General features: G+C 65.4%; 1 protein-coding gene across 12 annotated transcripts in view; it reads left to right on the forward strand.

The window, feature by feature from the left end:
- Positions 1–17,420, forward strand: part of ANKMY1 (ankyrin repeat and MYND domain containing 1) — a 43,301-nt gene that overhangs the window by 7,090 nt on the left and 18,791 nt on the right. For 7 of the 12 annotated variants that reach the window (XR_011387032.1, XR_007916682.2, XM_051839336.2 and 4 more), the window contains 8 exons: positions 1,315–1,531; positions 1,767–1,955; positions 3,417–3,853; positions 6,273–6,444; positions 9,377–9,517; positions 10,596–10,736; positions 13,459–13,566; positions 13,868–13,999. Coding sequence is in view for 10 of the 12 variants with exons in the window: in XM_051839336.2 (XP_051695296.1) it covers positions 1,315–1,531; positions 1,767–1,955; positions 3,417–3,853; positions 6,273–6,444; positions 9,377–9,517; positions 10,596–10,736; positions 13,459–13,566; positions 13,868–13,999 (1,537 nt within the window). In the remaining 2 variants the exon portion in view is untranslated. The remainder of the gene's footprint in view (positions 1–1,314; positions 1,532–1,766; positions 1,956–3,416; positions 3,854–6,272; positions 6,445–9,376; positions 9,518–10,595; positions 10,737–13,458; positions 13,567–13,867; positions 14,000–17,420) is intronic. The other 5 variants (XM_051839338.2, XM_070069936.1, XM_051839343.2 and 2 more) reach the window with 3 other exon arrangements.

Consider the following 17,420-nt stretch of genomic DNA (forward strand, 5'->3'; position numbering starts at 1 on the left):
CGTCCGTCCGTCCATCCATCCATCCATCCATCCATGTAACCATCCATCCACCCACCTGTCCATGTAGCCATCCATCCATCCATCCAGCCAGCCATCCATCCATCCATCCATCTGTCCATGTAACCAACCATCCATCCATCCACCCACCTGTCCATGTAGCCATCCATCCATCCATCCATCCATCTGTCCATGTAACCATCCATCCATCCATCCACCCACCTGTCCATGTAGCCAGCCATCCATCCATCCATCCATCCATCCATCCATCCATCTGTCCATGTAACCAACCAACCGTCCATCCATCCATCCATCCATCCATCTGTCCATGTAACCATCCATCCATCCATCCACCCACCTGTCCATGTAGCCATCCATCCATCCATCCATCCATCCATCTGTCCATGTAACCAACCAACCGTCCACCCATCCATCCATCTGTCCATGTAACCATCCATCCATCCATCCACCCACCTGTCCATGTGAGCATCCGTCCATCCATCCATCCCATTCTATTCCGCTCATCCAGGTAGGCATCCACCCACCTATTCACCCATCCATCCATCCATGAAACTATGAAACCAATCAACCATCCATCCATGTAACCATAAATCCATCCATCCAGGTACTCCTTCATCCATCTATCCACCCACCCACCTATCTATGTAACCCTCCAATTATCCACCTATCCATCCATGAGACCAAACAACCAACCATCCAACCATGCTTGTAACCAACCTCCTGTTCATCCGTCCACATAACCATCATCATGAAAACATCAATTGAGTTCTAATTGTTGATGACTGTTGTGTATAGAAATTGACATAAATCCATGAGTTCTTGGCCAGGAAGGGGGGTTCCGTGCACACAGCGGGCTCAGTGTTGTGTGGTGAATGGGCCATGGCCATGCCTACTCTCTACTTGAACAAAAGTGAACGAGCAGAGGAGGATGCAGGATGTAGGAGCGTGGGGCCGAGCTGTGGACCTGTGTATGTGCTGGCCTTCTTCCTGCCTGGAGCGCCTGTTTCCCAGAGAACGTGCACTCGCTGGGGTGAATTCAAGGTGACTGGGTCTGCTCACAGCCAGCTCATTCCTGCGGGGGCAGGTGTTTGCCCTGAGTCTTGCCCTGCAGGGGACATGGCCCCACCACTGCACGTGTCTACACTGCCCACACCAGCTGGGCTCTAGGGCTCAGGGTGCCCCAGGAGTGGATTGTGGGGAGCAGTATGGGAGAGGAGGAGTCGCCTGCCCCCTTCCTCGCGGGAGGCGCTGGGCTGGTGCTCGGTCCAACGTCTCTGAAGCCTGCTGTGTCGCCAGGAACAAGAAGGCTCACAGCGGCTGGAACATGGGTGCCATCCTGGAGGGGAACCGCGAGGGCTTTGCACACTGTGGGCCCAAGGAGCAGCTTTCCCGGGAGATGATCCTAAAGGCCGAGGAAGGGGACCACGACTGGATTGCCGGGATCCTGAAGGACAATCTTGCCAACGCCAATGTGGCTGATGCCAAGGGCTACACCGTGCTGGCCGCAGCTGCCGTAAGCCCCACCCCGCCCCAGCAGGCTCCCGCAGGGTCCCTTACCTGTGAGGTCCCTCCTGTGGGTGAAGGCACAGGATGGAGGTACACGGCCATGCTGGTGTCTCCACATAAACCCCCCACCTCAGGGTGGCGTTCACAGTCAGATGGAAGAGGCAGGCCGGGGCAGGGCGGTCTTTTACTCTGTGCACACCCCACCCTGCTCAGCCCTGGCGCGGGGCCAGCTGCTTCCTTAGGAGCCTGGCCTTCTCTTCCTCCAGGTTCATTGTCATATGGACGTCGTCAACCTTCTTCTGGACTTTGGGGCTGACGTCAACAAGCGCACGGACGAGGGTGTCACGCCACTCAACATGTGCTTCCTCCTCCACTACCCTGCCAAGTCCTTCAAGCCCAACATTGCCGAGAGGACCTTGCCCGAGCCCCAGGTCAGCACCACCCACCGCCCACCGCCCAGCTCTCCGCTGTGTGTCCCCCAGCCACCTCCCTGTGGTGTGCACCAGGCTCAGAGAGTTCACAGAGAAAGCCTTGCTGAAGGTGTCCGAAGGATGGAGCCTGGGCACGCCCGGACGTGTGCTCCCTGCAAGCCACGTGCCCAGCAGCTGGGGGTCCTGGGGCTGGCCATGCCGCGGAGAGCAGGAGAGGGTGCCGCGTGGAGGAAGGATCCCCCACAAGGTGCCTGGGGGGGCCCGAGAACGTGCGTCTCCAACAGGTCTGTGGTGGCAGGCGTGCTGTGGTCCAGGCACCGCACTTCGAGAACCCCTCTCGAAACAGAAGTGACAAGGGCCATTTGACAGAGATATTGTAAGCCACATGCGTAACTTAAGGTTTTTGATAATCGCATTAAGAAAAAAGGTCAGACAGGTGGGTTTGGAGTAGTGGTTGAGACCCGTTAGGACAGCTGCATCCGCGTTGGTTCCTGGGGTCAGCGCTGACTGCTCCTGACTCTGGCTTCCTGCCAGCGTGCACTCTGGGAGTTGGAGGAAATGACTCAGGTGGTGGGTGCCCTGCCACCCATGTGTGAGACTGGATTGAGTTCCTGAGTCCTGGCATCAGCCCCGCCCCAGCCCTGGCCGTTGTGGGCAGTTAGGAAGGCAGCCAGTATTGTGAGCTCTCTGTCTCTCTCTGCCTCTCACATTTTTTTAATGAGGTAAAAGGTAAAAGATTTTAACAATATATAACGTACATAACCTCAAGTATCTGTAACACAGGCAGTCGATTGTGTGGTGGAGCAGGACAGAGTGCGATGGGGACGTGTGACGGGGGGGCTGTGTGACACTGGGGTGGGACGTGTGCCAGTGGGGACGTGACGGTGGGGCTGTGTGACGGTGGGGCTGTGTGACAGTGGGGTGGGACGTGTGACGGTGGGTGGGGACGTGACGGTGGGGCTGTGTGCCAGTGGGGTGGGGACGTGACGGTGGGGACGTGTGACAGTGGGGACGTGTGACAGTGGGGCTGTGTGACAGCGGGGTGGGGACGTGACGGTGGGGCTGTGTGACGGTGGGTGGGGCTGTGTGACGGTGGGTGGGAGTCTGACGGTGGGGTGTGTGATGGAGCGGGGCCTGTGGCGGACAGGACTGTTGGAGGAAGTCGGCCTTTGCGCCGGCCTCCCCTTCACACCCAGTACACCTCACTTCCGGATGGGTGGTGTTGGGGCCGTGCAGCCCCCGCCCGGGTCGCGGCCCACCCAGCTCAGGTCTGTGTGTGGTGGCCTTGCAGGCGGCCTCTTTGAGGCTTCGGGACCAGGAGCTGCTGCGGCACTGCCTTTGCCCTGGCCCAGGCTCTCTGCTGGCTGCTGGAAGCCGCGGCCGGTCCTTGCGGGGAGGCTGTGGAGTGGGCGTCACTGCCCACTGCTTCCTTCTAATGGTCTTCTCCGGGTTTTTCCGAAGGAGCTCCCCAAGCCCCAAGGCATTCCAAATCTCACGTTTTCACTGGACGAAATGGACGCAGAGCCTGGGGACGAGGGGCCGGCGCCTGTGCAGGACAGCCCTGAGCAGCTGCAGGCGCTGCACGCCCCAGACGCCGAGGGCAGCCCTGGTCCGGGCCCCCAGCAGTCTCCAGAGGCCACCGTGCCGATGGCCTGCGCTCAGGAGCAGGACTGCCCCTTGGCGAAGGGCAGCGCTGGGGACGCAGACAAGGCGAACCCGGACAAGTGCACGCTGTACAGCAACGAGACCCACTTCGAGTCCAATCTCTGTGTGCACAACTTCTGCATCGAGGTCTCGCAGGACATCCTGGAGATGGGGGCGCAGGCCCACAGCATGCTGCCCGCGCCCCCCGCCAGGGACAAAGGGACCATGAGGAAGATGGCGCTGTCCATGGTGGAGTAAGTCACGGGGCCCTCTAGGGGACCCACGTGGGGTCCCTGCCCCTGCAGGAGGTGACATCCCCAGAGCCAGGTCTCCGGTCCGGCACCCCCATAAGGCCCCGCCTCCCTTCTAGTGCCTTCGACCATGGCTGTATGGCATCTTCGTCAGCACTTGCCGCTTGCGGGGGTCCGAGCCCCGGGCAGGCTCCACCCCCCCTTCCCTCATGGGGTCCTCACACCCTGGTGGGCCACCCCCTCTCAGCAAACCTGCGACCTGGAAGCCAGTCTTAGGTCAGCCCCTCGCGGGGCCGACACCAGCAGGGGGCGCACGCACGGCGGAGTGGAGTGGGCCTCGCCCCGTCGCTGCGCGTGGCCAGTCCTTGCCGGTCACACAGGGATGCTGTCCCCGAGGCGGTGGAAGTGACTGAGCCCTCTGACGCCCGGGGCGAGGTGGGAGGCGCGTCCAAGCGCCGGCCCGGGCTCTCCAGGGCGGGCAAGGTGAGGACGGGCACACAGGCAGCCCATCCGGCACTGAGGGGATTCACCGCCAAGGCCACTTGTGTGTGTGCGGGCCGCCAGGGCCGGGTCCGCCCGCGGGGTGGGTTGCGTCCCTCCCCAGACGCAGCGGGTACACGCGGGGCGCGGCAGCGGACCGTGCCACCCCCGGCTGGTGTCTGGTGGGAACTGCGGGCCTTTCCCTCTGAGAGCGCCGTTTGTCCGCGCTGGGCTCCTTAGGTTTGTGAACCTCGCCAGGCGCTCCGGGGCGGCTCAGTGTTAACCCAAGGCGAGGGCGGAGGGGCTCACAGAATTTCGGGGGGGGGGGGTCCCGGACCCGGCAGCTCGGGGACAGGGGCTCCAGACTGGCGCAGAGCCCCTGCTGCCTTTGGTCCCTGCCTGTGGTCAGCAGGGTCGTGCCAGCCACCGCCCGCCTCCTGGCCCCACTCCCCACCTCCCTCCTCGTCCCCTTTGCCCCCCACCTGCCCCCCGGGCTCTCCTGCGCGGGGCAGCACAGCCTCTGCGGTGTGCGGGGGGCTGGGTGTGTGGTGTGTGGTGTGTGGTATACGTGGTGTATGTGTATGGTGCGTGTATACGTGTGGTGAGTGGTGTGTATATGATATATGTGTGGTATGCATGTAGTGTGTGTGGTGAGTGTACGGTTGTATGTGTGGTGCGTGTGGTATGGTGTGATGTGTGCAGCATGTATGTAGTATGTGTGTATGTGCTGCATGTGAGGTGAGTGTGTGTGTGGGTGTGTGGTGGGATAAGTGTGATGTGTGTGTGTAGTATGTGCTGTGTATGTAACACATGTGTGTGGTGAGTGCGTGTGGTGGGATAAGTATGGTGTGTGTGATGTGTGTGATGTATGTGTGGGTGTGTGTGACGTGTGTGGGTGTGTGCGACATGTGTGATGTGTGTGTGGGTGTGTGTGATGTGTGTGTGTGACGTGTGTGTGGGTGTGTGAGTGACGTGTGTGCATGTGTGTGATGTGCGTGTGATGTGTGTGTGACTGTGACGTGTGTGTGACATTGATGTGTGTGTGACGTGGGTGTGGGTGTGTGTAACGTGTGTGTGACATGTGTGGGTATGTGACGTGTGTGACACATGTGAGTGACGTGTGTGCATGTGTGTGATGTGTGGGTGTGTGTGACATGTGTGTGACGTGTGTGACTGTGTGACGTGTGATGTGTGTGTGACGTGTGTGGGTGTGTGTGACATGTGTGTGGGTGGGTATGAGTGATGTGTGTGCATGTGTGTGACGTATGGGTGTGTGTGTGATGTGTGTGTGATGTGGGTGTGGGTGTGTGTGACGTGTGTATGGGTGTGTGTGGATGTGTGTGACGTGTGTGTGGGTGTGTGTGACGTGTGTGTGACTGTGTGACGTGTGTGTGGATGTGTGATGTGTGTGTGGGTGTGACGTGTGTGTGTGTGTGTGTGACGTGTGTATGGGTGTGTGTGGATGTGTGTGACGTGTGTGTGGGTGTGTGTGACGTGTGTGTGACTGTGTGACGTGTGTGTGGATGTGTGATGTGTGTGTGTATGTGTGATGTGTGTGTGGGTGTGTGTGACGTGTGTGTGGGTGTGTGTGACATGTGTGTGTGTGGGTGTGTGTGTGGTGTGTGTGGCGTGCAGCGTCCATGTGTGTGGCGTGGCGTGGGCACACGGTCTAACGTCTCGGCAGGCTCAGGGCTGAGCCGGGCCCTGTTCCCGAGCTGTCCCTGGAGGGAGGGGTGCCGCCTCCCTCCCCGCCCTGGTGGGCGACTCCGGGAAGCTAAGCGTGGGGGCTGGGTTGCGCAGGGTGGGTTGGCGATGGGAGCACTCTGTGCCCGTCAGGTCAGGGGCGGGGTCTCCGGGAAGCGCCGTGGCCCTGGAGCCCGCGGGGGTAAGGCCTGCCAGGCGCCTGCCCCTGACGGGGCTGCGTGCTGTGCTGTCCCTGCAGGCACAGGAACAGGTGGCTGACCATCAAGCTGCTGCTGCACCGAGGGGCAGACCCCAACCTGTGCTGCGCGCCCGTGCAGGTCCTGTTCTTGGCGGTCAAGGCCGGGGACGTGCACGCAGTGAAGCTGCTCCTGGAGAGCGGGGCCAGGACGGACATCCGGCTCCCCCAGCAGGTAGGGGTGGGGAGAGGGGCCAGGACGGACATCCGGCTCCCCCGGCAGGTCGGGGTGGGGAGAGGGGCCAGGTTGGACATCCGGCTCCCCCAGCAGGTCGGGGTGGGGAGAGGGGCCAGGTCGGACATCCGGCTCCCCCGGCAGGTCGGGGTGGGTGGGGAGAGGGGCCAGGACGGACATCCGGCTCCCCCGGCAGGTAGGGGTGGGTGGGGAGAGGGGCCAGGACGGACATCCGGCTCCCCCGGCAGGTCGGGGTGGGAGAGGGGCCAGGACGGACATCCGGCTCCCCCGGCAGGTCGGGGTGGGTGGGGAGAGCGGCCTGGGCCAGGGGTGGGCCTGGGCAGTGCCCCCTCCCCCAGCCCCTCCCTCCGGCCTCAGGCTCTGGCCGCCCGGGCCTGCCTGGGCTCCCCCTGGGTCTGTGGCTGGGGCAGCTGGGGGCGGAGCCTGGCCGCACAGTTTCACTGACCCCAGATGGCTTTCACGTTGTCACCTGTTTGTGACTTTCTCAGGCACCTCCCGAGGGTCTGAGCAAGCGTCTCGGGGAGGAGGGGTGAGGGTCCGCCTGCGGCCCAGCCCACCGTGTAGGGGCCTCGCGTCGACCCACGGCCTCCCCGTCGCCCTGCATGCCTGCCGGGCCCACCTTGCCACGGTGGAGGCCGTGGCTTTGCCCAGAGGGGAGACAGCTGGGCCTCGGCCACCTGGCTGAGCTGGTTCCGCAGCTGGCGCCGACAGCCCTGCCAGGCGCCCGCCGCACGCCCCTGGGTGCTGTGAGCCCCGGGCCGCAGTGGGAGGGGACGGGTGTCGGCCCGCGGGTGCTAGCCAGGGTTCCTCACTGGAACACGGGCTGCTGGTTGCCACAGCGTCGGTGGTTGCCATGGCATCGTTGCTTACCACGGCGTCGTCTTCTGGATCTTGGAGAGCCTGTCTGATGGAAGATGCGGGCAGAGCTGTTGGGGCTGCCTGCTCCGTGCGTGCCTCAGCCCACCTGGGGCAACCGCAGGCCCACAGCGGCCGCGAAGCACCCGGCTCCGTGGTAGAATCTGATGGCGGGGGCTCCTCAGGGCCTCCCCATGGATGGTGTTGTGCGCCGGTCCCATGTAGGGGAATCCCACGTGTCCTGTCCCACTGCGTGGACTTAGCCCCGTGGTGGTTGCGTGGTTACATAGCACGTGGCACCAACAACCCGTGCTCAGCTTTGCTGCCGCTGGGGGGCGGCTCTGGTGCCCGGGTCATCCAGGTCCAGGCCCCTGGGTCTGGCCGCGTGTTCCCTGCCAGCCACTGAGAGACAGCCTCAGTGCTGGGAGACAGTCTGACAGATTACCTCGCCCACGCTGACGGAGGTCACGACCTTTGAACTCTTCACGCACCTGGGCAGGAATAGACCAGCGCCACAGTCATCTACCAAGCAGACTTCGTTCTTTAAAGACTTATTTATTTATTTATTTGAAAGGCAGAGTTACAGAGAGACAGAGGTAGAGACAGACACAGAGAGAGAGAGATCTTCCCTCTGCTGGGTCACTCCCCTCATGGCTGTAACAGCTGGGGCTGGGTCAGGCCGAAGCCAGGAGCCAGGAGCTCCAGCCGGGTCTCGCAGCCGGGTGCAGGGCCCCGGGGTCTGGGCCGTGTTCCACTGCCTTCCCCGGCGCATTCTGGGGCTGAGCTGGCGCTGCAGCGTGGGAGGCCGGGGCTGCAGCTGTGGCTTTCCCGCGGCACCACAGCGCCGGCCGGGGCCCTTGGGTAGCTCAGTCACTGGTGCTGTTGTCTGAGTGGAGGCTTCGACTCCATCCTGTCACCGGCCCTGCTGGTGAGAGAGCTGTCCTCGGAGGACCATGGGCTGCTTGCCGTCTGCTGGGCACTAGGCTTTCGGTCCCGCGGTGCAGTGCCCCTGGCCACACCCCGCGCTGAGCGCTCAGCTGCTGCTCACAGCCTGGCTCGCGCTGGGCGCTGGGTGTGGAGACGCCTTTGCCGCTGGGCGCCCACGGCCTCCAGGAGCTACCCTGCTGCCCACTGCAGGCGCCCACGCCGGGGTGGGGGTGGGGGCTGGCCCTGCAGGGGCACCTCGGCTGCCCTCGTCCATTCCTGCCGCGTCCTCCTGCCCTGGGCTGCTCTCCCGCTGCCCCCGCTGTGCCCCACCTCCGGGGGCTCTCGGGTTGCTTCCTCGGAGGGTGCCTTCCTGCCGGAGCGGGCGCCACGGTGAGGGGCTGGGCTGGGTGTCAGGACCGAGGCCCCCACCCTGACCCAGGCTCTGGTGCCTGGTCCCACCGCCTCCGTGGTGCTCAGGGCAGGCTGAGCGGTAGCCATGCGGCCAGCAGTGCGGTGGCCTCAGAGCCAGGGCCTGGCAGGGACGGGAAGGAGATTTATTTTCCAGAGGAGGTGTGGACAGAGGGTTGAAGCTTGAGCAGGGTCAGGCCGGGCTTGCACTGGGTGCGTGTGTGCCGTGCAGCCTGGGGGCGGGGCCTGCCTCCGCCTGCTGGGCCCGCTGGGCCTCGTGGGGCTGCTGAGCAGGAGAGCAGCACCCTGGAGTCGCCCACGGGAGCGGGAAGGAGAGCTTGTCCTCTCGGCCAGGCCGGGCAGCGAGGCCCCAGGGTGGGCTGGGGGCCAGGCCGGGCAGGGAGGCCCCGGTGTGGGCTGGGGGCCAGGCCAGGCAGCAAGGCCCCCAGTGTGGGCTGGGGGCCAGGCCGGGCAGGGAGACCTCTGGTGTGGGACCGGGCAGGGAGGCCCCGGTGTGGGCTGGGGGCCAGGCCGGGCAGCAAGGCCCCCAGTGTGGGCTGGGGGCCAGGCCGGGCAGGGAGACCCCTGGTGTGGGACCGGGCAGGGAGGCCCCGGTGTGGGCTGGGGGCCAGGCCGGGCAGCGAGGCCCCTGGTGTGGGCTGGGGGCCAGGCCAGGCCCCAGTGTGGGCTACGGCCCTCACCCACCGCGCCTGCTCGGCAGCTGGGGGCCCTGACCCCGCTCCACATCGCCGCCGCCCTTCCCGGCGAGGAGGGCGTCAAGATCACCGAGCTCCTGCTGCACTCCATCACCGACGTGGACGCCCAGGCGGCCGACCAGGACCACGTGTACAAGCCCAACAAGGTGTGTGGCCGCCCTGCGGCGGGCACCCCCGCAGGGCCTCCCTCTCAGAGCCACGGGTGGAGACGGGCGGCACTGGCTCCCAAAAAGCCAGCAGCGTGGCGAGCTCGGCTTGTTTCCACGCCAACCAGCAGGAATGATTGACTGGCGTGGTGAGCTAAGCAGCTGTGTGCTGACGTGGCTCAGCGCGGCGCGGGGGGTGTGCTAGGAAGAGGGGGCCCGTGAGCCCCCACGTCCGGAGGCAGAGACCGTTCCACTGTGTCCCCGGCCCGGCCTCCTCAAGCAGGAGCCTGGCGGTCTCGCTGGGTCAGGGCCCTGCTCTGGCCCTGCTGCTGTCCCGTCCCCGCGGCAGTCGGGCCTCCTGTGGCCCCTCGTTGCCCCCTGGCCTCTTGCCTGCTGCTCTCTGAGAAGCCAGGCCCCTGAGGGCTCTGGGCTCCACTCTGCAGGGAGAGGCCGTGGCCAGGCCTGGCTCCTTGCATCAGTGGGCATTGTGTCCACGTGGACAGCACGGCTGGCACTGCCCAGGGCCCCAGGACCCAGGGACCAGGGAGTCCGGGTCCCCAGTGCTCCCGGGCTGTGGCTGGGCCAGGTGGACCCCCGCCCCGGCTGCAGGCAGGCCCATTCTGGGAGCTGCTGCAGCAGGTTCTGGGAAGCCAGAGGGGGGCCCGACGAGGCATGCGACTGTGAGGGTGTTGGTGGCAGCTGGGGCTGTGTCCCCCGTTCACGCTCTGCCGCTGCCTTTTCCACAGCAGGGCCGGACCCACAGCCCCCTCCCTGCAGGGCTGCCTGCCCTTGTGGGCTCTGAGAGGTCTCCAGCCGTGGGCTGTTGGCACCTCACATGCTCCGTGAGGGCCCAGTCCCTCCTCTGCAGGCGGGCGTGGTCTGTGGCTGTGGCCTGTGGCCTGTGGCCTGGGCAGGACCCCCGCCCCCACTGCCTCTGGCCCGGGCCCCAGGGGTGGGGTGGCGTCAGCTGCTGTCACAGGGCAGGCCTGGCTCTGAGGGGCTCTGCTGCCGTGGCCTGGCCGTGGCCACGTGGCACCTGGGGGTGCTTGGGCCACAGCGTGGCTCCGTCTGCCCACAGATGGACCTGCAGTCCTCAAGCCTGAAGCTGAGCAACGAGCCCGGACCGCCCAGCACCTACTACAGCCCGCACACGAGCGTCCCGGAGGAGGGGGGCAGGACGGCGCTGCACGTGGCCTGTGAGCGCCAGGACAATGACCAGGTCAGTGTGGGCGGGGCTGCTTCCCGGCCCTGCCCGAGACAGAGGGACGGGGCCCCGGCGGGAAGCAGCGAGCTGTTTGCATGTGTGAGGGCCTTTGCTGTGCACACGGGTGGTGTGTGCACACGGGTGTCTGTTAGTATACATGCGTGGTGCTGGCGTGTGTGTGCACACGGGTGGTGTGTGCACACGGGTATCTGTTACACATGCATGATGCTGGCGTGTGTGTGCACACGGGTGTCACTGTTAGTACACATGTGTGATGCTGGCGTGTGTGTGCACACGGGTGGTGTGTGCACATGGGTGTCTGTTACACATGCATGATGCTGGCGTGTGTGTGCACACAGGTGTCTGTTACACATACATGATGCTGGCGTGTGTGTGCACACGGGTGTCACTGTTAGTACACATGTGTGATGCTGGCGTGTGTGTGCACACGGGTGTCACTGTTAGTACACATGTGTGATGCTGGCGTGTGTGTGCACACGGGTGGTGTGTGCACATGGGTGTCTGTTACACATGCATGATGCTGGCGTGTGTGTGCACATGGGTGTCTGTTACACATGCATGATGCTGGCATGTGTGTGCACACAGGTGTCTGTTACACATGCATGATGCTGGCGTGTGTGTGCACACGGGTGGTGTGTGCACATGGGTGTCTGTTACACATGCATGATGCTGGCGTGTGTGTGCACACGGGTGATGTGTGCAATGGGTGTCTGTTACACATGCATGGTGCTGGCGTGTGTGTGCACACGGGTGGTGTGTGCACATGGGTGTCTGTTAGTACACATGCATGGTGCTGGCGTGTGTGTGCACACGGGTGATGTGTGCAATGGGTGTCACTGTTAGTACACTGTGCCGTGTGTACTGAGTGTGGCCCTGGGCAGTTTCTTTCTGTGGGACTTTGGGAGCAGCCGGCTTGGGCTCTGTCTCCTGCTGCAGACCCCCTGTGTCACCCCAGCCTGCCTCTGCCACGGGCCCCGGGGGCCGTCCCCTCTGAGCCGTATCCGCTGTCAGGCGGGGCAGGTGCTTGGCAGGTGGGGTGGACGCCACTCAGGGGTGACCCCGGTGGGGGTGGGGCGGGTGGAAGCCAAGTGCCGGGCCTGCCGTGCGGTGGCCAGGGCGGCCCAGGCTGGTTCGCCAGGGAGCACACAGACGCCGAGGCTGTTCACCCCCGTGGAAGGAGCTAAGGGCCGACCTCTGGGCCTGAGGCAGGCAGTTTGGTTGCCACGTGCAGGCGTGGGGCTGTGGGTGAGGGAGTGTCGTGTGTGCGAGTGGATGCGTGGGCCACTCTGGGCGTGGGAGGGACAGGCCCACTGGCCAGTGCTTCCTCTGTGGGTGGGGGCGGGGGGTGGGTGTGCCTTGGGCTGAGTCCACTGCCCGTGCAGGGCTCTGAGCAGAGCCTCCAAGAATCCACGCTAGGACTCGGGAGTGAGGCTTCCTGGGAGCAGGCTGGTGACGGCCCCCAGCCAGTGAGGACCTGGCCTGGGCACTCGCACACGTGTGCTCGTACTGAGTTCTGACCCGGAAGTTAAGGGGTAATAGTGTGGAGGCATTCAGCGTGACAGCAGCAGTCAAGGGCAGATGGCTGTGTTGAGGACATGAAGGCTGCAGCAGTCCAGCCATCACGTCTGCCTTCTGGTTGGGAGAGGAAGAAGGAAGGGACGCTGTCCCAGGACACCGTCAGCAGTCATCTGCTGGTGACTCATTGGCAGTGGCCTTGCAGGTCGGCTGGGAGGCCCCTGGGGTCCACCACTCCAGACGGGAGCAGTCCCAGCAGAGTGGTCAGTGCCATGTCAGATTGAGGAGGGTCCTTGCCCTGGGGAAGGCGGAGCTCGGGGCCGCTGCCTGTGGACACTGAATGGAGGACGTCGAGAGGGGAATGGGTGTGTGGTGAGCAGGAGCGAGCCTGCTGCGGCCCTGGGCGGCGCAGGGGCAGAGGGGCCCAGCACAGGCACCTGGCAGTGCGTGAGGCCTGCCAGCCAGAGATGGGCTCCTCCCGGGTCCCGGCTCCTGGGGGGCACCTCCCCTGGCCCTGCTGTGACATCAGCTGGCTTCACCGCTCCCTGTCCGTCACCAGCTTTAAGTCAACCAAGCAACCACGGCCTCCTGATCTCCACCTGGAAACCAGGATGTTAGGGAAACACCCGTCCACCCACCCGTCCACCCTCCCACCCAACTGTCCGTCTCCACCCATCCACCCACCCACTCATCCATCCACTCACCTGCCTGTCCACCCGTCCATCTGTCTACCCACCCACCCATCCGTCCGCTCACCTGTCCGCCCACCCACCCATCCGTCCGCTCACCTGCCTGTCCACCCGTCCACCTGTCCACCCACCCATCCGTCTGCTCACCTGTCCACCCACCCAGCCATCCGTCTGCTCACCTGTCCACCCACCTACCCACCCATCTGTCTGCTCACCTGCCTGTCCACCCACCCATCTGTCTGCTCACCTGCCTGTCCACCCGTCCATCTGTCCGCCCACCCAGCCATCCGTCTGCTCACCTGCCTGTCCACCCAGCCATCCGTCTGCTCACCTGCCTGTCCACCCGCCCACCCGCCCGCTGTTGAGAGCGCCTTCTGAGCGCCAGGCCGGGTGTGGCGTGGAGGCACGTGAGTGCGCGCGCTGCCTTGTGGCGTGCGGTCTCTGCTCACCGCGGGTGCCCCGGGCTGGGGTGCGCCTCTGACGTGCTGTGCTCTTGCCTCTGCCCCGCCCAGTGTGCCACGGAAGTAGTCCGGCTCCTTCTGTCCCACAGGGCGAACCCTAACACGCTGTGGAGTGGGCACTCCCCACTGTCGCTGTCCATCGCCAGTGGGAATGACCTGGTGAGCGTGGCAGGGTGGGGTGGGGACGGCTGGGCCGGAGGCGTCCCAGCGGAGGCCTGCGGCGGCTGGTGGCGTTGGGGACACGGCGCGGGCCCTCCGAGGACTCCTCACATGGGCGGGGTTCACTGCACCAGGGCTGGGCCTGGAGGGGCCCTGGGGAGCCAGCCCCCGGCTGAGGCCCTCGGCAGACCGGGCGGCAGTGCCTGTAGCTTGGAGCCGGCGGTGGCCCCGGGGGACAGCTGTCCGCAGCTCGGGCTCGGGAGGCGATGCGGAGGCCGCTGACCAGGCTGTCTGTGTCCAGATCGTGAGGGAGCTCCTGTCCCGCGGGGTTGACCCCAACCTGCCCCTGAGCAGAGGCCTGGGGAGCGCCCTGTGCGTGGTCTGCGACATCGCCCACGAGCAGCTGAGGAGTACCAGCAGCAGGCTGGCCCTGGTGAGGGGCAGGCTCAGGGGGAGGGGGCCTGGTGAGGGGCGGGCTCAGGGGGGAGGGGGCCTGGGGGGAGGGGGCCTGGTGAGGGGCAGGAGGGCTCTGGGGGGAGCAGGCGGGCCCTGGTGGGGTGTGTGGGGGCCCTGGTGAGGGGCAGGTGGGCCTGGGTGTGGGGGGGCCCTGGTGAGGGGCAGGTGGGCCTGGGTGTGTGTGGGGGGGCAAAGGGGGGCAGGTGGGCCTGGGTGTGTGGGGGGGCCCTGGTGAGGGGCATGTGGGCCTGGGTGTGGGGGGCCCTGGTAAGGGGCAGGTGGGCCTGGGTGTGGGGGGGCCTGGTGAGGGGCAGGTGGGCCTGGGTGTGGGGGGCCCTGGTGAGGGGCAGGTGGGCCTGGGTGGTGGTGGGGCCTGGTGAGGGGCAGGTGGGCCTGGGTGTGGGGGGGCCCTGGTGAGCCGGGAGCAGCCCAGGCCTGAGGAAGAAGGGGTGTCTGGGGTGGGGGCCCTGGTGAGCCGGGAGCAGCCCAGGCCTGAGGAAGAAGGGGTGTCTGGGGTGGGGGCTGGTCCTTGGACTCCTGTTTCCGGCAGTGGAAGCCATTTGTGTCAGCTTGCTCTGGGCTCTCCAAGCCCCAAGGTCTAAATCGTGGAGAAAAGATAAACGTTGTCTTGTTTAATGTTTTGTGGGCCTTAAAGAAGTGTGATGTGGCGAAACCAGTCAGGAGGCCCGGGAAGGAAGTTCGTCTCGGCAAGACCGGGCGTGAGCGAGGGCCAGGCCCGCAGGCGCGGCAGCTCGGCATCGGGCTCCCTGTTGGCAGGGCTGGCACGGAGATGCTGCCGGGTCCGTGGGGTGAGCCCGGTGCCTGAGAGGACCGCCTGACCCCAACACGCTGAGCGCGTCCAGCAGATACCGGGACGGGGAGGGCCCTTTGTCCTTCTGTCCCGTCAGCTGCCTTCCTTGGCCATAAATAAACAAATAAGAATAGAAATTCACAGAGGAGTTGAGAGAGCAGTGCAAGAAGTCCATGCCCCTCCTCCAGCATCCCCAGTGCCCGACCTCTGACCTGACCCGTCTCACTCCACCCTCACCCCATCTCACGCTTTGGCTGGGAGCTCGCCCACCACCCGGGCATGCGTGTCCCAGGGCAGGCACAGCCGGGGCTCACGTGTCCCAGGGCAGGCGCAGCTGGGACTCGCGTGTCCCAGGGCAGGCGCAGCTGGGACTCGCGTGTCCCAGGGCAGGCGCAGCTGGGACTCGCGTGTCCCAGGGCAGGCGCAGCTGGGACTCGCGTGTCCCAGGGCAGGCGCAGCTGGGACTCGCGTGTCCCAGGGCAGGCGCAGCTGGGACTCGCGTGTCCCAGGGCAGGCGCAGCTGGGACTCGCGTGTCCCAGGGCAGGCGCAGCTGGGACTCGCGTGTCCCAGGGCAGGCGCAGCTGGGACTCGCGTGTCCCAGGGCAGGCGCAGCTGGGACTCGCGTGTCCCAGGGCAGGCGCAGCTGGGACTCGCGTGTCCCAGGGCAGGCACAGCTGGGACTCGCGTGTCCCAGGGCAGGCGCAGCTGGGACTCGCGTGTCCCAGGGCAGGCGCAGCTGGGACTCGCGTGTCCCAGGGCAGGCACAGCTGGGACTCGCGTGTCCCAGGGCAGGCACAGCTGGGACTCGCGTGTCCCAGGGCAGGCACAGCTGGGACTCGCGTGTCCCAGGGCAGGCACAGCTGGGACTCGCGTGTCCCAGGGCAGGCACAGCTGGGACTCGCGTGTCCCAGGGCAGGCACAGCTGGGACTCGCGTGTCCCAGGGCAGGCACAGCTGGGACTCGCGTGTCCCAGGGCAGGCACAGCTGGGACTCGCGTGTCCCAGGGCAGGCACAGCTGGGACTCGCGTGTCCCAGGGCAGGCACAGCTGGGACTCGCGTGTCCCAGGGCAGGCGCAGCTGGGACTCGCGTGTCCCAGGGCAGGCGCAGCTGGGACTCGCGTGTCCCAGGGCAGGCGCAGCTGGGACTCGCGTGTCCCAGGGCAGGCGCAGCTGGGACTCGCGTGTCCCAGGGCAGGCGCAGCTGGGACTCGCGTGTCCCAGGGCAGGCGCAGCTGGGACTCGCGTGTCCCAGGGCAGGCACAGCTGGGACTCGCGTGTCCCAGGGCAGGCGCAGCTGGGACTCGCGTGTCCCAGGGCAGGCGCAGCTGGGACTCGTGTGTCCCAGGGCAGGCGCAGCTGGGACTCGCGTGTCCCAGGGCAGGCACAGCTGGGACTCGCGTGTCCCAGGGCAGGCGCAGCTGGGACTCGCGTGTCCCAGGGCAGGCGCAGCTGGGACTCGCGTGTCCCAGGGCAGGCACAGCTGGGACTCGCGTGTCCCAGGGCAGGCACAGCTGGGACTCGCGTGTCCCAGGGCAGGCGCAGCTGGGACTCGCGTGTCCCAGGGCAGGCGCAGCTGGGACTCGCGTGTCCCAGGGCAGGCGCAGCTGGGACTCGTGTGTCCCAGGGCAGGCGCAGCTGGGACTCGCGTGTCCCAGGGCAGGCGCAGCTGGGACTCGTGTGTCCCAGGGCAGGCGCAGCTGGGACTCGCGTGTCCCAGGGCAGGGCCCCCTCTACTTGCAGAGCAGCCTTAGGAAGCTCCCCGTCTTGCTCAGATCGACTTGGGCTCTAATTCAGGTTTCACAGACATTTTGAAGTGGTGCTGTCTGCCCTGCTTGGTTACAGCACAGCTCCCCAGCCCTCCCAAGTCTCATTGCAGCCACCAGCCCAGCCTGGGTTTCCTGCTGGCCGTCCACCTGCAGGCCCTCAGACCCTGCCCTGAGCACTTGGTCTTGCTGGTTCACCCCCTGCCACCCCTGCCATGGGCAGTGGCAGAATCCAGCCCTTCGGTGGGGTCTGTGGAACTCAGCACCTGTGGAAGTTTTTGTCGGAGCCCCAGAGGGGCCGTGAACACTGCTGGTGGCCTCGGGGCACAGGCGTGGGGCTCCTGCCCGGCCACGTAGAACACGCCTGGGCTCTCCCTGCCCAGCACAGGGCAGCCCTCACAGGCAGTCCCCAGCCTCAGTGGTTGCCTGAGAGGCCGGGCTGAAGGCCTTCCATCCAGCTCTGGAACGTTGTGCACCAAGGCAGGAGACCCGCCTGCCATTCCAGAAGTGTGGGCTGACCTCACAGCCAATCATCACCGCGGCTGGAACCTCTCACCACACACAGCACAGGCAGGGCCAGTGATAGGCGTGAGTGTGCCAGGGCTGTTGCAGTTGATTTCTTCTGAGAGGATTCGTTCTGAGAGGAGGAGCGTGGTGGGGGCAAGAGGCGCAGAGTCACCACACAGACCCCGGGAGTCGGGTGAAAGCAGGCCTGAGGCGAGCAGCCCACAGACTCGTTTATTTCAGTTGGTGCAGCTGCTTATAAAGCCAAGGCAGCCAATCCGGTCAAGGGGCAGTCTACGCCCCAACCAATCACAGCCTG

The sequence above is a fragment of the Oryctolagus cuniculus genome, chromosome 3 (genome assembly GCF_964237555.1).
Source record: "Oryctolagus cuniculus chromosome 3, mOryCun1.1, whole genome shotgun sequence".
Taxonomy (NCBI): domain Eukaryota; kingdom Metazoa; phylum Chordata; class Mammalia; order Lagomorpha; family Leporidae; genus Oryctolagus; species Oryctolagus cuniculus.